Here is a 24,567-nt window from a genome sequence, read left to right as displayed (position 1 = left end):
TATTGTAAAAAATTTCAACAATTCTTTTGCTAAAAATTGCTTTAAAAAAAGTGGCTAAACATAAGAACGTATTTTAACTTTTACTTCAAGGATAACAAAATTCTAAATAAAAGATAAGTTATTGGAATATTTATGACAATAATCATATGATCAACCATATGAAATAAGTAATATTTTTAGGCTTGCCAATCTGTGAATTCTTCTTCAGCATAATTAACAAATTACATTTTTCAAAGTCCTATCTTCTATGTAAAGGATTTCAAAATATATGTAAATGTATATTATGAATATTGTGGTTTTAATTTACAACAAGTTTAGATACAATTAAAAAAACTATAGTACTGAAAAATAGACTAAAATTTCATTATTGCTTTCCTAATAAACCGTTGATAGTTGAGTTAAAATTACACTATTGTACAATTATTGAATTTTAAAATAATTCGTTAATTGAATTCTATTTCGATATTATTGCTGTGTTAGTTAATCGTTGCTAAGTTTGTTGAAAATTATCTATTGTGATATTTGTTGATAATCTCAAATCTAATTTCAGATTGCAGTTTCGAACTTATCTTTACTTGCTGGTCTAATCTTTGGGGCGTATAAGCATCTTAGCCTCTTTAATTGGCTGACTCTTGAACCAATTCAGATCGGGTCCATATAAAGCATTTAAGTTACTGTAGTAATAAACATAAAAGAAAATAATTAGTTATCTATCATATATCACAATCAAAATATCAATTTAGAATACATACCTATTATAACATTTGGAATACCACCAGCCACTCTTGTAGAGATCTGCACAATTGTGAGTTGAAGCATCGTTGTCGCGATCGAATGTTGAGAACTTCATTTTATCACCGCTTCGCAACGCTTCCCAAACATTTCCACTGAATCCACCCAACTGCAAGGCGTAACCATGCTCCTCATCAGATAGTTTAAAGTCATCATATCGAGCATGTCTTACACCGCCTTTTAGATCAACTAAATGTATGAAGAGCTCGTAGCGACGCCATTTCGTCAGAAGGTGAATTTTCTCCAAGCCAAGGAAAAAATCACTTTCGAAAGAACCGAAGCCATCGCGGTATGAGTTCCAATCCCTGTTGAAATTCTCATCTCCTCCGACTCGCTGTTGAATAACTATCCAACCAGATCCGGCAAACTGACTATCGCACAAAACATCGAAGGCATCCATGCCAGAAACCTTTATTTGATGAACTCCAGAATACTCGGCAAATGGAATACAACTAGCGGGAATATTATTGTTCGACTTCGCCTTTAGTGCTTCAAGTTCTGCTTCACATGATTTTTGATGTCTTTCCGCTTGTGCTAACTTCACTTCACTCATTTTTAGGTTGAACTCATTTCCTTGTTGATATTTTAAAATATTTTGCAGCTTCTCAGTATATTCTATAATCTTTTCATCGCTATCAACACAACTTGAATTGAGTTGATTTACTTGAAATTGACAAATTTCTAAATTACTCGATTTATCGGCCAATTCACCTTTACATTTATCATAATTTTCGAAAAATTTGTAATTTTCAATTAATTTTTCAATAGTTTGCTTGTGAAAATCAATTTGTGACTGCGACTTTACATTTTCAGCTAATCTGCTTTCAGTTTGGAAATTAATCTGCGCTTGCAATTGCTTTATCAATGCCTCATTCATTTCCTGCTTTTCTCGCAAGTCTTTTATGATTGAGTCTCTATCATCACTTTGTTGTATTTCTTCTATCTCTTGCGGGAGCGTTTGAAGAGTCTAGTAATGATAAAAAATATTCACTTTTAGCATTCACTTTATATCACTTTAAATGTTGACTCTTACCTCGAGGTTTGTGAAATTTGCATGTACTACAAGTATGAAAAGTTGAATTATTATTATTTGCCTCATTTTGATTTTAGCAACTGCTAACAGTCGAGTACAAAACAGAACTAAATCGCGATCTTGAATTGATGCTCTCTTTAATAGGCGCGTATTACAAATACATTGAAACCTATAAGTGATAAGGCACTATGACTTCATCCGAGTCCGAATCTCAAAATTTTTGGCATTTGTGAGATTTCATTCAATGAAATACGCATGCTAATCGCTTGTGACGCAATTAAAATGTTTAAATTTTCTATTTGGATTTTACTCAAATTATAGACAGAATATAAGATTATGATTTAACCGCAATTCCGACCATATAAAGTACAATGACATCTGTGCTCTAGTTTATTGTTTGATTTTGGTTTGATTTAACAATAATGAAAGAAACGTGAATTATTCAGGCTTATGACTGATATGACATTAGGAATTACGCGACTCATGGCGAAGTAGATTTGATAGTATAAATTACAGAGCGAAATAAAATGATGGACTACTGATCTGCTGGACTGAATATGACTATTTCTGATAATGCAGACCATAGCTGGCAATTTTTTCATCTGTCGCTGTACTTAATCAAGTATTAATTATAAAAATGTCCAATGTCTTTACAGTTAAATATGTTATAAATCTGTGATTTACACTTTATAAAATATGTAAATAAGTTATGAACGAGGTGCTTTAAAGTCGTACACTTTTAACCACAGCTTCCTTGCTTTTCCTTGGCATCCCGTAGTTTTTCATTTTCATTTTTTATCGGCTTTGCCTTCGGTTTTTTTTTTGTTCGCTGCCATGTGTAAATCGACAAATAATGGATGCCGATGTCTTGGCGTGTTCGCAATGCGCATTTGAATATCAATTGAATTGAATTCTTTGTGCTGCAGCGCATATTCTGCAGTGTGCCAATGTGGTTGCAAGGCAATATAGATTCCCTCAGTGTTATGCAAAGGAATTCGTAATGGCTAAGAATCCCCTTCGCACTTCTTTTCTCTCTCTAATGTTGCCAATGTCATGTGCTGGCAACATACGAACATAGTGTAAAAAAAGTGTTGCATACTTTTAGGTGCTGGCAATTAATACGAACAAATTCCGCAACTTCTATTCTGTAGTTGAAAGGGAAATAGTTGAATGAATGAAGCTGATTCAAATACCTGGCACGAATATTGCCAATTATTGCCTTAACTCAGCACATACTCTTCTCTTCCCCTTCTCATCGTGTAGTATGTGTGTGTTTGTTTAAGTGGCTGGCATTTTATTTTGTATATTTGAAATAAATTATTCTGCTCACTCATCAGCATTTTGCGCTGTTATAAACACGTTTTTAATTAAAATTGCAAAAACAGGCAAAACGTAGACCCGATAATAAAAGGAAAAACACAAGCCGACTGCCGCTCTTCACATATATATCTGAGTGTGTATGTGGTGGAGGGGGCAAAAAAAAAAAGAAAAATGTGATGGCAGCAACTTCAATTAACAGAAAATAAAAGGCAATTCCAAGCAGAACAAAGCACTGAGCAGCAGCAGCATCAGCGGGAACAGAAACCAAACAAAGCAAGCAGAGAGACAGACAAAGTTGCCATTGCCGTTGCCTTGGAGCAGCAGCAGAGGGGAGTAGGGAAGTATTCGGGGGCAATAAGCACATGCAGAGAAGCGCAACAGTTTTAGTGATAAAATGGCAAACACGTAATCATGGCAGACAGAGAAATGTGCGTGCGACAACACACACACACACACGGCCTTGTCGAGCTGCGACCTAAGCATCATCATACGAGCAAATAACAGTCACAGCAGCCACAGCAACCAAACACACACACACACACACACGCACATACACACTGACAATGTTGCGAGTGGCATAAAGCGAACATCGAGGCAATAATAAACTGATAGCAAAAATAAAATACGAATGCGAATGCGAATACGGCTCGCATTCATTGCGATTCATTAATTTGACATTCACGTACCGCATGGGGCAACATGAAGCGCGTGGCGCACTCACACACTCACACACACGCACACATACTGATAAGCACAATAGGCATGACAAATGCTTTGCCACTTAGTGGCAGCTTGTTGCCAAAAAAACGTTCACCTCAAAAATTTGTTTACAATTTTAACAGCATTTGTTTGTCAATCGAATAATTTGCTCATCACAACAGACACAATGCTCGAATTTTCAACATCAAATAAAAACACACACACACACATACACACACAGCAGCATATATCATTATGTGTGTATGTGAGAGAGACTTTTCTTCATATGTGTTGGTAACACTTTAGCCCCTCACGTGCCAAATGAATTGGCTGCTTGTCAAGTTCTCGCTCGCTCGCTCGCTGTGCTTTTGCTTGTGCTTTCTGCCATCGGAATTGTCCTCACGTCTAGACATAATTTCTTCAATCATTTATTACCTAATTAAGTGGAAGTATAAATGCCAAGCTCAGCCACCCAATGTTCGAATGGGCGTGGCTGGCAGGCGCTATTCAGGGTCGCTACTCTGGCTACTGTTCTTCTTCTGGGCCATCGCCTTTTGTGTATGTGAATTAACTGGCAGCATTCCAATGATTGACCTTCCCTTCAAGCCCTGGCCCACATCAGAGTCGAAGTGTGCAAGTATTTGTGGTTTCACGTACGTATGTGTGTGTGTGTGTGTTGTTTTCTGTGGCTCCTCGAGTGGAAGCCACTTGAGTTTAAGGCTTGCCTTGAGCCATAGCAACTCGCACTCGCCTTTGTCTTCGCTTCATCTTTTGTTCGTCGTCGTCGTCGACGTCGTCTTCGCTTCGTCGTCATCTTCTGCGGGGCATTGTGTGCATTTTTTTTTTGTTCACTTCTTTCTCTTTGCCATTTGTTTGCGGCATCTGCCGCATCTTTTTGCTTTTCCGTGCACAAAGTGATGCTCCACTACATACATATAGTATATATTTTCTGTTCTTTTTGCTATTTTCGTTGTGTTTTTCGGCAACGCTTCCCTTTGTTGGGCCATTGTTGTGCGGCTCAATTGTGTCACACGGCTTTGATCGCTGCGCTGCTCTCTGAGGGTCAATAATGAAGTACACACAGCGAACTAATAGTGGCAGCAGATGCTCCACTTTAAGCTATCCATCTATATGTAGAGAGAAGGAGAGTTTATCTCTCCTTATTGACATTCAAATTAAAATAGTTTTTCATACTTACGTTTTCATCAAGTTGAAATTAATAGACAGCATTTTATTTTATGTTTCATAGTTTTTATTATTTTTCTGTTTGTATTTATTTTTGTTGCAGTTGTTGTTGCTTTTACAATGTTTCATTATAAATATGCCACGCGATTCACTTCTGTTCATGGACTAAGGTAAAGCCCTTGACATAGTCATGTACATACAAACAAACTATTCGTATTTGTATTTGTTTCTATTCCTTACTTAAGTATCATATTTCTGTTTTTTTCTGTTTTTCATCATTTGTATTCTATACGCTATATTCTGCTCCTTTTTTCTTTTAGTTAGCCGACTTGAATTCCTCAACTTAACATAATTCAAACTTACGGGTTTAATTATTCCTCATGCATATTTTAACTTTTCATTTCTCATTTTTTCATTAACATAGATTTGTGCTACATTTTCTCTTAATGCAGCTAACTTTTCTTGGTTTTCCTTTTTACTTAACAGTATTGATCTAGTTGTAGTTTTTTGTTTTTGTTTTTTTTCTTTCATTTAAACGGTACTTTACATTGTAGCTACGCCTCGTGTGCTGTGCTAACCTGAGAGCACAATGACAAAGTAAACGGGATGTAAACAATAATGATATTATTATTATTAATCGTATTATATATATATTTGTAATATTAAAGCTGATAGATATACATACAGATATCAGATATGCTAATCCGATTAGTTATTGACATAGTTGTGTAAGTGGAAAGTGTAGCCTGTAACCTCTTTTGAATTAATTGTGTTCTTGCTGGTTGTCAAGAAGAGATTGCAGCTACTCACTTATGCGATACTGTCTGACAACGGCTTTAATTTGCTTTTAAATTCGTCTAATATTAAGTAGCTACAAGCTGGCATAAGCTGGTTCTCATGGGGAACTATTTTTCTTATTTTCTTTTGAATGCATTGCCGAATGCTTGAACATATTTACGAGTAAGTAATTCGATTTAAGTATATATTTTATTTTTGTATATTTGGTTTAGGGTATATTTATATATTTAATTTTATATATTTTGTTTGCGCTGTGTTTGTTTTTGTTTTTGTTTTTGTATTCGCTACAAATAGTGTCAACAGTGGTATAATGTTTGCAAGAGAATCGAATCCAATTTCTTTGCATATTAATTTTCGACTAAGTTGTATTCTCTAACTGAAGCATAGGCTAGGGTGCACCAATAGCATTATGTAACATATGTATATATATATATATAGGTATATAGGTATACGAGTATATATATATATATGTTGTTTAGGTATATCAAGTTAGCATGTATAAATATGAATATATAACACATATCGTCAATGTATATGCATTAAGGAAGACATTTTTTCATGATTGTGACCATTTTGTTTTATTCAGCGCATTTTACACATTTCTCTCTCTCTCTTTCATGTTCTCTCGATTTTTCAATTTTGGAATGCACGAGTTCGTGTTGCCTTTTGTCAAATGGTCAAGCTTAGGCTTAGTGTGTGTTAGTGTGTGTGTGTATGTGTTTTTGGGAGTGACTGTGTCTAAAACACTCAATTTATATTCATTGATTTTTGCATTTGACCTAGAATTATGTACATAATCTAATTGTTTTTCTTTCCTGGTTTTTTACATACTTTTGCTTTACTTTACTTTAAGGCGCAACTCAAGTGGGGTTCAATATACAATAACTATTTGTTTGTTTTGTTGTTGTTGCTGTTTGGGTAATTTAATATTTGTATTCATAGTTCATCATCATCGTAGATTTCTTGTGTGTGTATATCGTTGTTGTGTATATATATTTAAATTGCATGTACATATGTATATAGAGGTATGTACAAAGGGTCAGTTTATACGATTCTCTGTGTATATTTAGGTGTTCATTTTGATATGTACTGTTAGTATCTTATTAAATCAACCATTTACTCAATTTATTTACAGCTTGAAAACGTAATTGCAACTCAATTTGCGTGATTTGTGAAACCTTCTCAAAGAAACGCAAATTGAACTTAGGAAAATAAAATTCAATGTAGAACTGTTAATGAAACCTTAATTCTCTTGGCGTCTCATAAAACAATAAAAAGCGTGTGATGGATTTACAATTCAATTAAAAAGAGAATAAATAAATAATTTGATAGCAATAAATAAAAAGAGAAGTTAGTAAATATGTTCTAGTATTTTTCTTTTGTATACTTTTATCGTATAAAACACTAGCTACGTGTATGCTTCTTCTCCATATACATATGTCAGAATATATGTATGTAAACCTTAAATTGATACCAAGTCTCGCTCTATGTACACACATCTCTTTCAATTATTATCAATATAAATATAGTTACTTTTATCGCTAGTTCTCTATCGTTAAGTTTAATTTTAACATTATATATTATATGTAGATATTTTCATTCAATTATTATTAAGATAATTATTATTTAGACAGCAGTTTTTTTAAGTTTTGGTTTGGATTTCGTTTTCGGTTTCGGTTTGACTATGTAAAGTTTTATTCGTAATTGTGGTGTACATCAATTACACGATGTGTCTATCCAAAAACGTAAGAGCACATTCTTCAAGTTAACAACAAAGCGCTCGAATGTTTTCTTTTCGTTTTTTGCTAACACGAAGCTAGCCCCTAAAAGTATACAACATATTTTGCTAATTATGCATGTAGATTCCTAACACTAGAAACTCACATTTAATGCTGCTGAATAGGTTTTAGTTTTCATCTCGTTTTCGTTTTTCTCTTTTTTGTTTTGTAGCTACATACACATCTAGATATCGCACAGACACACACATCATTCGCCTCTTAAGTATACGTATAATTAAGTAAGTGTATCGTTATCGTATTGAGTGAGAGCACCGCCGAAATGAAAATTCCCACCCAGTTGACCCTCCCCTAAGGATGTTTGCCCCGTTCCCCGCCCTTTGCTGCTTGCTTACATATTACATACTACATACATACTCATACTTTCAGTTAGTAAATTGGATAGAGTTGCCTTAGCTGCGGCTGCTGCTGATGCTGTGTCATGTTGCGAGCACATTGCTCATACGCAGCGTGCCCCGGACGGTGACTGCCAGCGAGAGCAGCAGGAGGGAGAGCAACCGACTGGCTGCCGTCTGTTGGCCATGGCCATGACCACTGCGAGCTGCGCTCGTGCTTTCCGGCCACACGACATCGACTTCAGACATTTTGAAAATGCTCAGCAGTCGGTGGGATTGCAGCTCATTGTGCTCGTGGTTGATCTGCTGACTGATGGTCCTCAGTATCGCGGTGCATTCGTCCTGCACACGATACAGGAAATAATAACAATAATATTGAGCTCTTGCTCAGTGATGAACATAATAAAACTAAATACAAACCTTTTCGCGACGCAGCAGCTCAATGTCCTTTAGCTTGCCATCGTGTGGCAGACGGGCGGCAATGATGATATTCTCCTCCGTCATGTTGAATAGCGTCAATGTGCATTGTGTCTGTGTGAAATGGGCAATTGACAGCGTATTGCAATTAATATTTGAGTAAGACAGAGCTCTGAGTCTCTGGATTCCTCGCTTCTCACCTGATTATTGATGTAGGTTGTCACGTATTGTTGCAAGGCGCGAACCGCATCCTGTACCCCAAGGTTGGTGTGTGGACGCAGCAGGGCCTCATCGGCAGCGCTGTAACCGAGGAGCAGGAACACGCCACCTGCCAAAGCACAAGCACAAATAGTATGCCATAAATCTCAGGAATATACATACATACATACATATATATGATTTACACTCGACCCAACTGAGACTGCAAAATGAAACGCAACGCAACGCAACGTGGGACGCAGACAAAAAGAAGGCACGTAAGAGCAGCTTTTGTGAATCTGACTCAAAGAAGCGACAAAGTGCAACTGGAATGTGAGTGTGGGGGGGAGTATACATAAGAATAACATCATCAGCTGCTGCTGCTCTCGATGAAAAGCTCTTTAAAATACTGTCAGCTACATGCAAAATAATATTGTATATATGTGTGTAGCTTGCGAGTAGCCTCACTTGATGGCTGAGCAGGAACTGCAAAATGGAGCAAGCTTGCCAGGCAACGCTTCGTCATTGCCTGTCGCCGGCGATAATCGTAAAGTGCTCAACAGAAAACAGACTTCACAGACTTCAGACTGTGAAGTACAATGCACAGAGAGAGAGAGCAATGAAATTTATACATAAGTATAATGGAAGTGACGACGCTTCAAACGGATGGAAAAACTGCATTTGGATGAGCTGGGACCGAGAGATAGAGAGAGAGAGAGAGGAGAGAGGGGAAAGCAAGCAACTAACCTGGCAGAATGTATTCCCCGGGCGGTGGCTTCATGCAGATGAAACGTCCCGAATAGCAGAGGCAGCGGCCGCGGAACGCTTGATAAGCTGGCGAGGCGTGACTGTAGAAGGCGAGGGCGGTGCGACACGGCGCGAAGGGGACGCAGAGGGCGTGACAGGTGAGTGTTAGCGAGTCGCCGCAGCTGCACAGTTCGCTGCACTCGGCATCGTCCAAGGAGTAGATCTGAAAGTATGCGAAGGTTGAAGATGTTGTTGTTGTTGATGATGCCTTTTAGCTTAATTTTTGTGGGCATTATGTTACGCATACGCCCTGTTGGTAGCGCTTACAATTCACAGCGCTAATTGCATTGCACTTGCTGCAAATTGTTGCTGGCAGCACGTAGCACGTAGCAAGCAGCAACAGCGGCAGCAACAAGCAGCAAGTGAAAAGAAAAGTGGCCAAAGTGCATTGTTGCTGCTGCTGCTTTCTGTTTTTCGCTTATGTTTTTCATTTTATATTTATTTTTTTGTTGTTGTTTTTATTTTCCATGTTGTTCGCGTAGTGTTTCGCTTGCCATTTTCATAGTGCTGTTGTTAAATGTGGTAATATCTTTTCGTTTGGGCACGTGCTGACACGTAAGCCAAGCACAAACACACACACATACACACTGTTGCACTCACACACACACACACATACACGTTCTCGTTCTCGTGTTTTTGCAACTTAAAGTTGTCCGTTTGTTTTGCCTGCATTCGCTCGCTGTGCGCACTTTTAGTTATGTAAATGTGTTTTAATAGCACTTTTTGAACTTCGCTCGTGAACAACAACAAAATACAAAACAAATTTTAAATAAATCTCGCTCGCGGGCAAAACTTGTGACCCCCTTTTTGCCAAGCAAATAAAAGCATTTTAATTGCCACAAAACTGTTGACGATTTGCAACCATTACATAAATGTTAATATAAAAAAAAATGGAAATCATAACTTACCCGCTTGCTGCTGCCCTCGCGTATCAGTTGATCGCTTTGATGGGGACGCTGAACGACGCAATTTCCTAGATCAGGGAGAAAAAAAGGAGTATCTATTAGCACATCATTTAATTCCACATTTACACAAGGCTGACACATCTGTTATAAACGCCAAAAGCCGTCTAATAACTAAGGCTTTTTTGTGCTGACAGCAAAAAGAATGTGTGACAATTTATAAACATTTCACATGCCAGCAAAAATACCCCACACATTAGTCCCCAGTTTGTCCTTTTTTCCCTGCACGTGTGTTGACGAGTTGGCTTAACTGTATTTGGCTCAAAAGTGTGTTAATTGTTGGCCCGTAAGGCACATGCTTGGAGTGCTGGCCAAAAACAATAGAGCTCTAACGAACCAAAGTCTTTTAACTATCGCCTAGGGGCATAAATATGTCTATGTTGGCAAATGAATTACGAAAAACTTTGCCAATAAATCACGTACACACATCTTTTGCAAATCTTATTTACATTTTTAATTAATAAACAAAGTTTTTGTCTTCAACGGGTCACTTGTTTGCATTAAATAAATAAATAATTGAACACAGCTCGTGTTGTTGTGTGTGTGTTTTAGGCAAAAACCAAATCATTTATATTGCAAAATACTTAAACGAAGGCACCCCCCAAAAACACACACATGAGTAAATCAATAATAGATGAGACATGCAAACTGCTAAACTCGACTCGTTCACTTTATAACTATAACAACAAACAACAGTTCAGACCGCACGCGACTGTCCCAATGGTCCAAAATAATTACAGCTTAAATTTGTATATACATATATGCTATATGCTATACAAATATATATATACTATACTATATATGAGCATGTGGCAATGTTTGTTCAAGTCCATTGACAGACGACGTGTGGCAAACAAACAAACTCATTTGCATTTTTAATGATATTTCAAAATAGTTTTGCTCTCTGTGAAATGCACAATAATCGTTTTGTCGGAAGTATTTAATGAATGAGAAAAATATGAAAATATTTATTATTTTAAAGTCAGTTGCCCAAAAAGATGCCCAGAGTGCTGAGTGAGTGGGCTGAACGAAGGCTGCTCCACAACGATTAATTGCCACATCAGCCAAAAAACAAACTCATTTCCGGTTGATGGTCACTTACACACACACACACACACACTTACACACACACCTACGCAGGTCATGCATACGGAATGCTGCATTTTAAATGTGGAGGAATGAGGCACAAATATGTACAATGCATGTGACGTTGAGTTGTTGTTTCAATTAGCCGCAGAACCACATCAACCACATCAATTATGTTGAAAATTTTGCAAAACGGAAACGAGCTGACAGCCTTCTGATATATCCTTAGTCCCTTGACAGAAACACTCATTCATTCACTCACTCACTCACTCACTTACTCGCACATCAGCTAATTGTGATAAAATGGAAAAGTTTTCGAATGACAAGCGCATTAAGCTAATCATCGCAAAAGTGACCCACAATGTGAAAAGGTTTCCCGAACTCAAAAATGTAACCGGAATGTTGACCGGAAGTGCGGGCAAGCTTCAGGCCTGTTATCGCAATCACAGCCACTCAGCGGGCACTCAGAACCATTTCCCGTTCCCATTCCCTTCCCTTTCCTTTCCTTTCCGAACAGATGCATTTACTTACTTGGCGGCTGCGTTGTTGTTGTGGTTGCCATTGTTGTGGTCGTTGTGGTTGTCGGCTCTGTGATGCTGATGCGGTGCACAAATTCTGTTGTTTCCATTTGGTCAACAAAAATTACGGGATCATCGAAATCGACGCCCTGCCGTCCAAGGCCAGCATTTTGTCCATTTCCATTTCCATTGCCATTTTTCTTGCCCTGCCGCTGCCGATGGTCACCTTTGCCATTGCCATTTCCATTTCCACTTCCATTGCCAATCCCATTCCCCCCCTTGCCACTTGTGCCATGTATATTGTCGTGTTCATTGCCGCCGCCACGATAATCGTCATTTCCGCCGTTTCCGCTTGCATCGTTTCCGCTGTGTAACGGCACCGAATCGGGCGGATCGAGATAATTGTGTTCCACCGATGCTGGCTCTGATTTCTCCTTTGCCTGTGTTTCGGTTATCATGAGTTTCGTTCGTGTTCCGATTGTTTGGTTGCGTTGCGTGGTTTTTTCAATTTTATACAGCAGTTATTCATTTTTATTTATTTATTTGCAGAGTGTGTTTTTTTTTTTGTTGTTGGTTGTTGGTTGTTGTTTTTGCGGTTTTTGCGGTGCATTGTTGCAGGGATGTGGCAATGATTGTTGTTAGTAATGGTTGATACATGAAAAGAAGATGTTAAAGGTATTTTTTTTTTTATCAATACGTATGCACGGAATATTTCTCTCTGTATTGTATTTAATCTTGCTGGTGCAACAAAAAGCGCAGCAACTGTAGCCACAGCAGAGGAGCAAAAATAAGGAAAAAAAGGCAAGCACGAATTGATTGCTTTGTCGGTTTGAATTCATAGTCGGACATTGGGTCATATTGTGCGCTTGGCTTTTCAACTCTCTGCTCAGCCACTGATTGAGTGCTGATTGGAAAACAGACAGATTGAAGTATAAATGGATGGATGTGTGTGTGCTCGCTCGTAACAGCAGCAGCAGCAGTAGCTGCTGGCGGGGGTAACATTCAAAGCAATGTTTACTGCAACAGCAACAGCAACTGCTGCCCAATCGGATTCACAATTAGTTTGGCCTAATGGTCAGGCTCTGCTCTGCTACTTACCTTGAAGATATGCGTTGCTGGTTTCCTTGGCGTTTGCTTTGGCTGCAAACTGGTTGTGGTCGTTGTTGTTGTTGGCGGCGGTGGCGGTGGTGGTGGCGTTGCTCGAGTCGTAGTTGTTGTTGTCGTAGTTGTGGTCGTCGTCGTCGTTGTCGTTGTTGTTGTTGTGAGGAAACCCAACTCGGCCAAACGTTTCATATGAAAGTCCTTTTGCGCTTCAACTACAAGCATTCCAAGCGAGAGAGAGAGAGAGAGGCATTTATTTGCAATTATGTGCGACGATGCAGTTCGTCTGCAACTACTCACCAACGCAGGGATTCATCCAGAGCAGGCGACGCCAGCCAACACATTGATAGGCGTGCTGGGGATCTGTGCCCTGGCAGGCGCAGGTGGTGCGCAGCATGGTCCCCAGTATGCCAATCATTGCGGTGCGACAACCGCTGGGACGGCCGGCACACTTCTTCGTCACACTGTCCACGGCACAGGCTTGCTCGTAGTACTCTAGCTTCAGTCTGTGAGAAAAAAAAGTGTAGAACACATACATATATAAAGTAAGAGCATGAAGAAATGTGTGTTAACATGTGTTCCATCCCCCCTTCCAGAGTTACTTGTCAGTTAGTTGCAGTTATCGTCATTGTTGTAGTCTGTGAATAAACGTCTCGTTACCTGCAGTCAGAGTCTGAGTCTGAGTCTGAGTCTGAGATTGATGCCATGCAATTTGTGCTGGAATTACTCGAGCTACTGCCTGATATTCTACTGCATTTTATGGTACTGCAGATGCTTTCTTCTACCGCAAAGCGGCAACAAAATTTACGGCATCAGGTTTACGACTCACTCAGTGTGGAAAGTGCGTGTGTCTGTTGTGTAAAGTCTACGCTGCGTATACGTAATATGCAGTTGTCTTCAATGTATGACAAATATGTGTTATGTTAACTTCTGTAATTAGGCTGTTGTGTTGTTAAGTGAAATTCTATTTTGCGGTTGCTGCATAATTTCGGCTTAACTATAATGCAGCAGTCAATAATTGCATAATTTGTCGCAAGCCTTTGGCTAATTATATAGTATATAGTTTAATGATGCTGCAATCTTATATAAAACGATGCTTGGACAATGAAGCTGTCTTGGACCACAAATGCCCCTCGAATGTTATGCAAACTGCGTTGCAGTTGCAGTTGAAGTGTTTCGTGACGTGGCACGTGGCCGTGGTGAAGGAAGCCAAACTAAGCCAAAGCCAAGTAATAAAACAATTTCTACCCCAACAATGCAACGTTACACGTGCTCGCATGTAATACACGTCGTATGCGTAATAAGTCAACATAAGCACTCTAAGAATGCTGCAGTTGACTTCTCTCCTTGTGTCTCGCTCTCCCTGGCATAGAAAATGAGCGTCATTAGTGCAATTTAGTTGTTTACTAAGGCAAGTGAGATTCACTTAAAAGGCAATTAATTTTGCCAGCCACAGGCAGCGCTCCACCGCGTACTCTGCGGTTGTTCAGCTGTAACATGACAACAAACACAACAAACCTCCCTCCACACACACACCCCTCTTTTAACCACCCTCACATACTTGCAAAGCCTTGCGTTGCATCGTATTTATCACTTAACTTTGTGTTTGACACATTCGCGGCCTGGCTTCAAGTTTGGCTACCCAACTGAAGTGCCGAAAGTGCAGTTTCATCCTTGCCAGGAAGCCAGAAAGCCAGGATGCCAGCATGCTGTGGCATGTGTCGTCGTCGTCGACGTTGTCGTCATCGTCATCGTTGTTGTTGTCGTGTCGTATTTAATGAAGAGCCTGGCACAGGCACAAAGTGGTAATTTAACGCCCTGTTTGACGCTAACGCGGATTTTGGTCTGATAACCAAAAACGAAAAATGCCGAAAACAACTTGAGACATGAGACACAGTGTCTGTAGTCTGTGGTCGGTGGAGGCATCATCAACACGCTGCTTAATGAGTTTGTCGACAAAATCAGTGCAGAGCCATCAAAAGTTGCGGCTGCTGTGACTAAATGCAGGTAATTCAATCTACTACATACAAGAAATTCAATTTGATTTAATTGAATTGTAGCCACCAACCAAAAATCACTTCACATGGACTCGCAGATTAAAGCGAACTGCGGATTTACATGCGTTTCGCATATTTCCGTTTCCGTTTAGCGAGCATTTGAATTATGGACACGAGACCGTGAACGAACGAGATTCGTGCAACATGGAGGAGTTGCAACTATAACAATTTGACCCACACACACACACACACGCATACAGACTTTCATACACTCACCTGCACTCGCGATCCTCTTTGCAGTTGTCGGCAACCACATGGCACGCCGGTGGCGGATGGTAGTAAATGCCATTCGAGCTGGCTGGATTATTGTTATCGGGCGGTCGCTGTGCGCACACGGGATGCAGTTTTTCCTGTGCAATCATGCACATGTCGTGCCGATTGCCGTTCTGTTGCTGTTGGCTCGGACTGTTGTTGTTGTAGTTGTTGTAGCTGTTGTTATTGCCATTGCTGTTTGTGGTTTTTCTGCCGAACAATGAACAATAAGATTATAGAGAAAGGGAAGGGGAACTTCTGCCACTTACTTGCATAGACAAAAGGCAATGTCCAGGCTCAAGTCCTCGTGCGGTCCTTTGTAGAAGGACTGCAATGATGTCATGCACGCATTGCGATTGCAACGATGCAGCTCGCAATGCATCAGCATTGGCTGCAGCGACGATGAGCAGGCTGGATCCTCTCGGCAGGTATCCAACGCTGTATGGCAGGTACTCTGCGCAGTGTTTGAATGAATTTGCATTGCATTGTGTTGTGTTATAGTGTGTACATTGGGATAACAAAAAAAAGTAGAAATATTCACAGCATTCACAGCTGGGCCGCAACTTACCTGAAAGTGTTGCTTGATTATTTCCGTTGAGAGGTCAACTTCCACATCCTGACCACCTGCAGCATCAGACGTGCCCAAGTGAGCATTCAAGTTAAAGTTGCAATTTTTGGCCAAAGTATTCGCCAGAGACACACGCAGACACACATACATCGTTTTTGCCACACACAATTTGTAGCCGCAAAATGTTGATTGTACGAAAAACGTTTAAAGACTTCCATTAGTTATCAATTTATGGCAAACTGAATACTTTGTTTAAATACAATAATTTATTTTTACCAAAATGCACTTCAAATCAAATGCTACTCAAACTGCTGCCACCAACATGAATGAATTCTCTTTTCTGTTTTTTTTTGCATTTTGAATTATTGCAAACTAATTAAAATGTTTTATTCATTTGTTTTCCAATTGCTTGGAAAACATTGGCATTTATTTGGCGGTATGTTATTAATTAATATTTTTGCTTTTTGTCGCATTCTGTTTGAATGTTGAATGACATATTACGAGGGTGGGCTGATAAATATTCGGCCTTTCGTTTTTTAATTTTGCTCTTTATCAACATAATCTCTTTTTAGACGTATGCACTTATCCTCCAGTTTCAATACCTTCCATAAAATAGGATTAGTCCAGGTCTTCAAAATAGGCGTTTTTCACAGAACATATGAATGAAATTTCTTACCCCAAGCCATTTTTTAAGTTTGGAAATAAATAATAGTCACAGGGTGCTAAATCTGGAGAATAGGGTGGATGGGGTTCGTAGTATTTTTTGCGAAAACGCTCTTTTTGGAGCATTGAAACAAAATCGCCATGTGTCAGCTCCGAATCAAACTCCCAAGAGATTGGAATAGTATTCTCCGTAATTGTTCTGCCTTTTCCAGATAATCCACATGATTACACCTCGGGCATCCCAGAAAACCGTTGCCATCACCTTGTTGGCCGACAAACCGATCTTTGCCTTTTTCGGTCGTTTCTCCAGTTGAAATCCATTTTTTGCTTACTCTCTGGTGTATGGTGATGAAATTCACAAAACGACGAAAAAATTCGTGTTTGTTTGCGTTAAGCAATGCCAAACTCTCCTTCGCAATGTGCAAGCGATTGCGCTAATTAAAATATTATGTTTCCAACGCGTTCCCGAGAAATGTTTGCATTTGCAATCTTTCGGCGATCATCCAATATCATTCCATGGACTTTATCCACAATTTTGGTGTTGCACCTCTCTAGGACGACCCGGCGATTATGCTTGTCCGCCCGCGTTTAAATTCAGCAGTCAATATTTTATTGTTGAAAACGATGGAGCTGTTATTAATTAATATTTTTGCATGTTTTGTCGCATTCTGTTTGAATGTTGAATGACATATTATTATTATTCATTATTGCATTAATTACTAACTAATTAAGATATTAACGTGCATATTTGATGCGATTACTTTTCATATCATGTGTGTGGGTGTGTTTATCACAACATTTATGATTCGCTGGCCGTTATTTAGAGCTCATTTAATTCGCTGGCTAGATGGTAAATAATCCTAATTACAAATGATTATCGACAGCAGCATAGAGAGTGAAAAGGAAGTGAGTTTCGCATCATGTTGGGTGGCAGAACAGCTGGTGCCAACTTGTCGTTGGCTCTTCTACTCATTTTCATTTAAAGACCCAAACCCACCAAAGAGCGACCCTCGAGCCCAAAATTCGGAGCCGTGTCCCACACAAAACCCAACGCAGATCCGCCCATAAATTATCGAAAGAATCGAATAATGTGAACCGAAATAAATAAATAACGAAATTAAAAGCAAATACATCTATATATATATTATGTATATACGTATATATTTTCCAAATTCGTTGCCAACAAACTTGATGGGGGCTTTCAAATGGGGTAATCAATTTGTACTTTCAACTTTCAAATGGAGAGAGAGGGGAAAAAAGATGGAGGAAGGAAAGCGCAGACTGTATTATATATTTTTATAATATTGTTACGATTATTAAGTGAGCAGCAGGGGGCTGACTACTGGTGCAGCGGGGGGCTGCGGAGCGGGGAGTTTCTGATCAAACACAACTAATTACTAGAGTTATACGCATTATTCATTAATATTTTCAATAGTTTTGTCGGCCTTCAAGACTACGACCTACGACGTTAGATGATGATTATTATTACTATAAAAATATTATTATTATTTTTTTGTTGTTAAGGGGAGGCGATTACTAGCGAATCGAGTAATTGTTTTCAGTGTGTGTGTGTGTGTTTGTGAAATGTTTCTGTTTTGCCTGAGGTAGAAATGGAGTCAATGGAAATGTTGTTTCATTTGAATGAGCTCTGACTGTATTTGTTGTTGTTTATTCTGGCTACTAAATACAATTAACTGTTTTGTCTTTCGTGTACTTTCGTGTGGAATCCAAATAAACACAAACCGAAAACTGTCAATGCACGCAAAGCCAAAGAGGACGAAAAGAAAACGAATACAGGAAAATAAAAATCAAATGGAGAGAGAGGGGAAAAAGATGGAGGAAGAAGCACTGTATTAAATCAAATCTGAGCAGCAGCGTTGCAAAAAAAAAATATGAAAACCAAATGAAAAATCAATTTTGATTTTTGTTTCGATTCGAATTTCTGATTCCAAAATATCCAAAAAGAAATCGAAGAAGAGTATACGAGTTTTGGAAAAATCAATTTTGATTTTGATTCGAATTTCTGATTCCAAAATATCCAAAAAAGAAATGAGGATACGAGTTTTGGTTGACAAATTGTTTGCTTGTCTTATTGAAGATGAAATTTGTTGAAATCTTTCTGTATTGAGATATTTAATTGATTTGCATGAATTTATGAATTTATGTTTTTCTTTGTTCGTCGTGTTGTATTTGTTTGTTATTTTAGTTGAACACGCAAACGAATGGTTGTAAAAAAATTTGCATTTGTAACAAAATTGATTGTTGAGTTTGAAAAAAGAAATGTTTGTAACGCATGTTGTTGTTGTACTTAGTAGTTGAATTAGTTGTGATTGTAACTGTAACTGTTATTGTAATTGTAATTGTAATTGTAATTGTTATTGTTCTGGTTTCAAAAAACGGGTGCATCGAAAAATTTTTTTATAAAAAATGTGCATGAATTAAATGTAACAAAAATTATTTTGTCAGCTTTAAGATTTTTATGTATATTTTTAATGAATTTTGTTTTAAGTTCAATTCCAGTTGATCTCATTTAAGTCAAGAAAATGTACAATGTATTTATATTAACAATTTATACACCTCTTTAGATATATTTAGTTTATTTTTGTTATTTTATAAGCAAAAAGACAAAACAAAATTCATTGTAAGAAATTCTCTTAACGAAGTTTGAAGCAATCGTATTAAATGATTTGGTTTTTGATTTTGTTGAATAATTTTTAGAAAATTTCCAAAACATTTTCGTAAAAAAAAACAAGTGGCAAGCTACGTACGGAAAAAATTGAACTAAAAATGTATGTAAACTTGTAATTGATTTTGATAATATTGAAATATATATATATATAAGTATATAAAAGTTTTGTATGTATATATATACGAGTATATAGGCAGTTTTCTTGTTACTGTTTGTTGATATTTATATAAAAGTTGAGCAAATGCCAAAAATTATGCACAAAGCCAAGACGAGCTCCGAGCACGTCAGTCTCATTATTTTTGTTTTGTTTTTGTTTTTTGGGTTTTCGTTTTGAATAACATAAAAAAGATTGAGAACAGTAAAAATTTGTTACTTAAAAGATTACCTGCAACGGGGTGTGTTAGTTACAGGGGACGACACAACACGCGTAAAAAACGTCAAAAAATATATATATGAATAATTAAAAGAAATCAAATTTCGCTTATTAAGAGTAATTACAATATTCTTCTACCTGTCGGGTGACAACACAAAAAAAAAAGAACGAACGAACGAACGAACGTATGCAATACAACAAACCGTTTTTTTGGCCTATGAATTATTGTGTTTTGTTTTCTTTTTTTTTTGTGGGAATTATCATTGACTGCTGCTTCTGGTTTTTTGATCATTATTATTGTTTTCTGTTTTAGGTTTATGCCTAGATTTTTGTCTGTTGGTTGGTTGGTGGTCATTTTATTTATTGATTACGTTCATGCTAATACATGTACACATACTTTGGTAGTAAACACCGGCATTTCCGTTTCCGTTGCCATTGCCATTGCCATTGACGTTTCCATTGCCATTGCCATTGCCATTGCCATTGGCGTAGCCGTAGCCCGTATCAACGATATCGAATGGCGACTCATTTCCGGCGCCCCCGGCTGCCGCCGCCGCTGCCGCCATGTGGCGCTGATGGAAGCCGCTTATATTGAACGGGTAGCTGAGCACACCGTGCAGCGAGTTGGACACCGAGCCCGGATAATTATAGCTGTTCGCCCCGCCGCCCGTCGCTATCAATGGCGTATCAATAAGCGCCAAATTATCATCGAAGATTCTCTGATGCAATTTCTCGTCCATGCCCAATATTCTTACTGCAATTTGTAATAAGTATAGCAAGAAGAGGAGAGAGATGGTAGAAGTGTTGTTGTAGTTGTAGTACAATTGGCTTTTACTTTTTACGAGTAGTTGTTCATATTTTGTTGTAGTAGTAGTTATTGTTGTTGTTGTTGTAGTAGTAGTTGTAGTTTTTTTTAGTTGTTGTAGAAGCTACACAGCAGTGAATTGGAACACAGCAACGTTTTTTTTTTTTGGGCATCCAATCGAATTAGCATAATTTTCAATATAACAGATATGTACTTTTTTTTGCTTTTTTTGTAAATTTTCTTGGCGTTTCTTTTCTTTATTAAATTAAAAAAAAATATATAGTTATAGTTATATGTGTGTTTTTGTCCATTGAATTGCATGGACTTGATAAACAACTGAAAAAAGTTTTGATTTAAACAAAGTGTTGAGAAGAAAATGAAATAAAAGTAGTTGAAATTTTTACATGGACAGTTGAGGAAAATTGTGTTGTGCGACGAGAAGAACATTTTCTGTGCGTTTATCTAGTAGAAAAGTGTGTGAAGCAAACATTCATTTACATAGTTACATATATACACAAAGAAATTATATAATTGTGAAGCGCAAAGCAATGCTTAAATTTTATTTAATACTTAAATGCGATTGTGTTTGAAGCCAGTGTCATTGGGGTATTAATGGCATTGGCTTAGAGACGATTTGCAGCTCGATATTGCCAATTGCTTATTGTACTTCAGTGTGTGTGCGAGTGTGTGTGTGTGTGTGTGTGTGTGTGTGTCTGTGGCTCGTCACGGATCAATTGGCATTGCGGGGAAGCTGTTTCCGTCGCTATCAATGTCATTGACAGGGCCACAACACTCATCCAGCCAGGCAGCCACACGCCCCAGAGAATGTGCGTAGGTAAATGTGCGTATGTGTGTGTGTGTGAGTGTGTAACTGTGTGTGTGCGCCTTTCAAATGTCATGCGCTGTTAGAGCGTTCAAATGCTAAACGTTTCAATGGAGACGTTTTGCAACCACAGCAGCATTTGCTTATCTCGCAGGGCGCACGCCAAAAGCGCGCTTCATTTGAGTCCTGCTGCCTTTGCCTTTGCCTTTTGCCTGGCTGCCGGGGGAATGCTCAAAGGATGCCAGGACCCCAATGTGCTTAAGCTGTTGTGGAGGGGGGGGGGCGGTCAATGCGGGACGTTAAATGGCAAGGATTTGAGCCAAGAAGAAGGCAACGATGAAGACTTGTGCTTAGCACTGTCAGTGTCTTTGCGATTTGTATTTATGTTTGTCGCTTATTTTGTCGAGCGCAAATGTTTGCGCAACAAACTGCTTTCGAGGAAAAAAGGGAATCAGCTGGAAATGAGATTAGCGCAGTTTGTTAAGTGTTATCGCCCATGTAAGCAGTTGTCGTCAAGTAGATGTGGCTGCATTACGTATACGCAGCGTATGTCCGTCGCTGTTTGCATTGCAAATATATATTTAAAGCATAGCATAAATTGACATTCATGTGATTATTTCATTGGGCGACACATTCAAGGCGATTTACGAGCATGTCTATGATTGCAAACCGAAATGAACAAAAACGACGCGTTGTTGTTGAAAGTCATAAACAAGTGAAATAAATTTCAGAATGTGCTGTAATTTCAAATGCCACTAGCTCATTGCGTGCCTACCGAATGAGTCTGTGTCTATGGCCGTGTCCGTGGAACATCTGCTGGACAAGTGAGCCTCAATGGGAATCAGTGGTTTCCATGCCCTAATTTGTATCACACACACACACACATGCTAGGATAAACATCGAGGCAGGGTTGGGTGGGCGGAATGTGGGTGTGTGAAGCTCGGCAACAATGTGAATTGTGCAGCATTATGAAAATATTTATTCCACGCAAACATTCACCATGCCAAATAGGTGTTCACATACTTTATGACGCTACCAAAGTGAGGGAGGATGAGCGTGTCTGTCTCTCTAGTGTTTGTTGTTATGCTTGTTATTGTTTTTGTCGCAATTGCCGGACAAATCGCTTTAATTGTTTTCACTTGTGCTTAATTAAATTTTCAAATTGTGCGCTTAGCATTATGCAATTTACTTTGTTTGTGTTTTTGGTTGCAGATTTACAAAAATATAATAACAAATGCAGCTCTCTATTGACTAAAATTGAATGAGCAAACATAATAATTAAATCTAAAATGCTTCATTTCATCAATTCACTTTTGTTTTTTTTTTAGATAGTTTCCATTTTAATTTTAGCTCTCATTAATTACCAAAATCAGTTAGTTGTCTGTGTGTTTGTGTGTGTGTGATTACAATTTGTTATTGCTAGTTTGTTGTTCTCATGTGAATAAACGCAAATAGTAGTAGTCGAGTGCATATAAATTTCTATGAGGCGCTCTCTGCACATTGCATGTGACATGCATAAATATTTGCCAATATTTGCATTCATTCACAATAGTTTGTGTGTGTCCCACAGCTGTGTGCTGTGTGCGATGGCACAAATGAAGAGCAAGCACAATGCAAGCAAGCAGCACTAAATTTATAACCCTTGTCAGCCAGATGGTCAACGCAAGTGCCGCATTGCATGCAAAAAACAAAAGGGTCAGCTAGCCATCGATGATAATCTCAATAGCGATGATGATGATGATGCAGACGATGATGATGGATGCAATTTGCGGCAATAAATACGAGTGAAATGCACAAAATGCGTAACAATCAAAATGCCAAACACTGCGATGCGATGCGTATTAAACATTATGCGACATGCGAGAGAGACTTCGATAGAGATAAATGCACATCAATGCATTCATTGCTCTCTTTGTGTGTGTGAGAATTGTGTTATGTTTGAGTGTGTGTTTGTGTGTGTATTGTAAATAAGCAGCAACTGAATATAATGCACATAATATGGTAGATGCCAATAGCAAACGCAAAAGCAGAGAGAGAGAGTGCAGAGTTCATATCGGATGTGGTACTTAGTTAACTTTTTAAGAGTGGCGAGAGGGGGAAGAGACGATTCGGTTGTTCTTTTGGCGCTGGGGCAAAACACCAAAACACACACATACAAACAAAATGCTTATTTATGGCACTTGTGTGTATTGCAGAGTGCAGATATGTGAGTGTGCATTACTTTAACTGCAAGTGATTGTAGTGGCAGATAGCCATAACTATGCTCCAATAGCTATTGCAAGTGCCAACTACAAGACAGCGAGCGGTAAACAAACGGCGTGGCAAGCAGCAAGGAGCAAGCGGCAAGCAACGTGTGGCAAGTGGCAAGCAGCGTTACTTGCTTCCCCGGGATCAGGATACTGGCCGCCATTTGCCGCTTCGCTCGTTGTTCGTTCGTTGCTTGCCTGCAGCTTGTTTGTCTAAATGGTGCCATGAAAGGATACAAGTAAGTGTGTGCAAGTGTGCAGAGAGTGTGTTTGTGTGTGTGTGTGCATAGAGCGAGAAGCTCAGTGCTGTGCTCGGTGTGCTTCATGATACAGTGAGTGAGTGAGTGCCTCTGGTGCAGTGCTCCAATGTGCAATGTGCTCAAATTGTCTAATGTGCAACCCCCTTCTCTCCCCTTGCTTCACAGATTCCCCTCTTGGCCCTCAGTTTCATAGAAATCAGAGTAACGCAAACCCTCTTCGCCCCGAAAACTTGTGCTGTTTTGCTATTTATTACTATTACCTTCAGTGTCAGTTATGGTGAATTATATCGAGTACACATGTTCCATTTAACTGACAGACCATTCGCATTGTTATCAAGGCTTAATTAAAGTAGTTGAAAGTTCCAAATAGTTTCAATTGAATGCTCTCATTGTGATAATTTTAACCATAACTAAATTAAGTTTAAAATTTCGCCAAATTAAATTCGAGTTCACATTGAAATAAATTGAAATACTCTTCAATTTGAAATAAACTGTTTTTGATTAAATCATAATATTTAGTTACGTCGCAATAAAATCTTCAACAGCACAAATAAATCATTCAACACTGTTTACGCATAAATGTTTTTACACAAATTCAATGGATTTTGTTTTTGACAGTTGAACAATGGAAACTCTTCTAACTCAGGTCATCATTTTCAAAATATGTTTATACTTTTAAAGAATGATCCTTTTTGATACGTTTCTAATTATTTTTATTTAATTTTATATTGAATTTTATCTGATTTACAACTTACTATAAATCCAAGAAATAAGTATATCAAAT

At 38.4% G+C, this 24,567-nt stretch overlaps 2 protein-coding genes across 8 annotated transcripts in view; both read right to left on the bottom strand.

Annotated features, from left to right (window-relative positions):
• Window positions 1–492: 492 nt before the first annotated feature.
• On the bottom strand, window positions 493–1,993 carry LOC133838630 (fibrinogen-like protein 1). Its single transcript, XM_062269790.1, has 2 exons — window positions 753–1,993; window positions 493–674 (listed from the first exon to the last, which is right to left on the bottom strand). Exons 1-2 carry the CDS (start codon window positions 1,667–1,669, stop codon window positions 584–586), a joined length of 1,008 nt encoding a protein of 335 aa, XP_062125774.1. The 5' UTR covers window positions 1,670–1,993; the 3' UTR covers window positions 493–583.
• A 4,653-nt stretch (window positions 1,994–6,646) lies between these two features.
• LOC133839644 (uncharacterized) overlaps window positions 6,647–24,567 on the bottom strand; it is a 109,678-nt gene continuing 91,757 nt past the window's right edge. For 5 of the 7 annotated variants that reach the window (XM_062271274.1, XM_062271272.1, XM_062271273.1 and 2 more), the window contains 12 exons: window positions 20,047–20,403; window positions 15,925–15,980; window positions 15,626–15,810; window positions 15,321–15,566; window positions 13,348–13,553; window positions 13,045–13,262; window positions 11,960–12,386; window positions 10,289–10,353; window positions 9,321–9,543; window positions 8,576–8,703; window positions 8,379–8,489; window positions 6,647–8,300 (listed from right to left, as the gene is read on the bottom strand). In XM_062271274.1, coding sequence (XP_062127258.1) covers window positions 8,043–8,300; window positions 8,379–8,489; window positions 8,576–8,703; window positions 9,321–9,543; window positions 10,289–10,353; window positions 11,960–12,386; window positions 13,045–13,262; window positions 13,348–13,553; window positions 15,321–15,566; window positions 15,626–15,810; window positions 15,925–15,980; window positions 20,047–20,403 — 2,480 coding nt within the window. In that variant the 3' untranslated portion in view covers window positions 6,647–8,042. The remainder of the gene's footprint in view (window positions 8,301–8,378; window positions 8,490–8,575; window positions 8,704–9,320; window positions 9,544–10,288; window positions 10,354–11,959; window positions 12,387–13,044; window positions 13,263–13,347; window positions 13,554–15,320; window positions 15,567–15,625; window positions 15,811–15,924; window positions 15,981–20,046; window positions 20,404–24,567) is intronic. The other 2 variants (XM_062271275.1, XM_062271278.1) reach the window with 1 other exon arrangement.

This window comes from Drosophila sulfurigaster, chromosome 2R, assembly GCF_023558435.1.
Source record: "Drosophila sulfurigaster albostrigata strain 15112-1811.04 chromosome 2R, ASM2355843v2, whole genome shotgun sequence".
Classification (NCBI taxonomy): Eukaryota; Metazoa; Arthropoda; class Insecta; order Diptera; family Drosophilidae; genus Drosophila; species Drosophila sulfurigaster.
The sequence above is the reverse complement of the archived record's forward strand: the minus strand, read 5'-3'. Positions and strand labels throughout refer to the sequence as shown.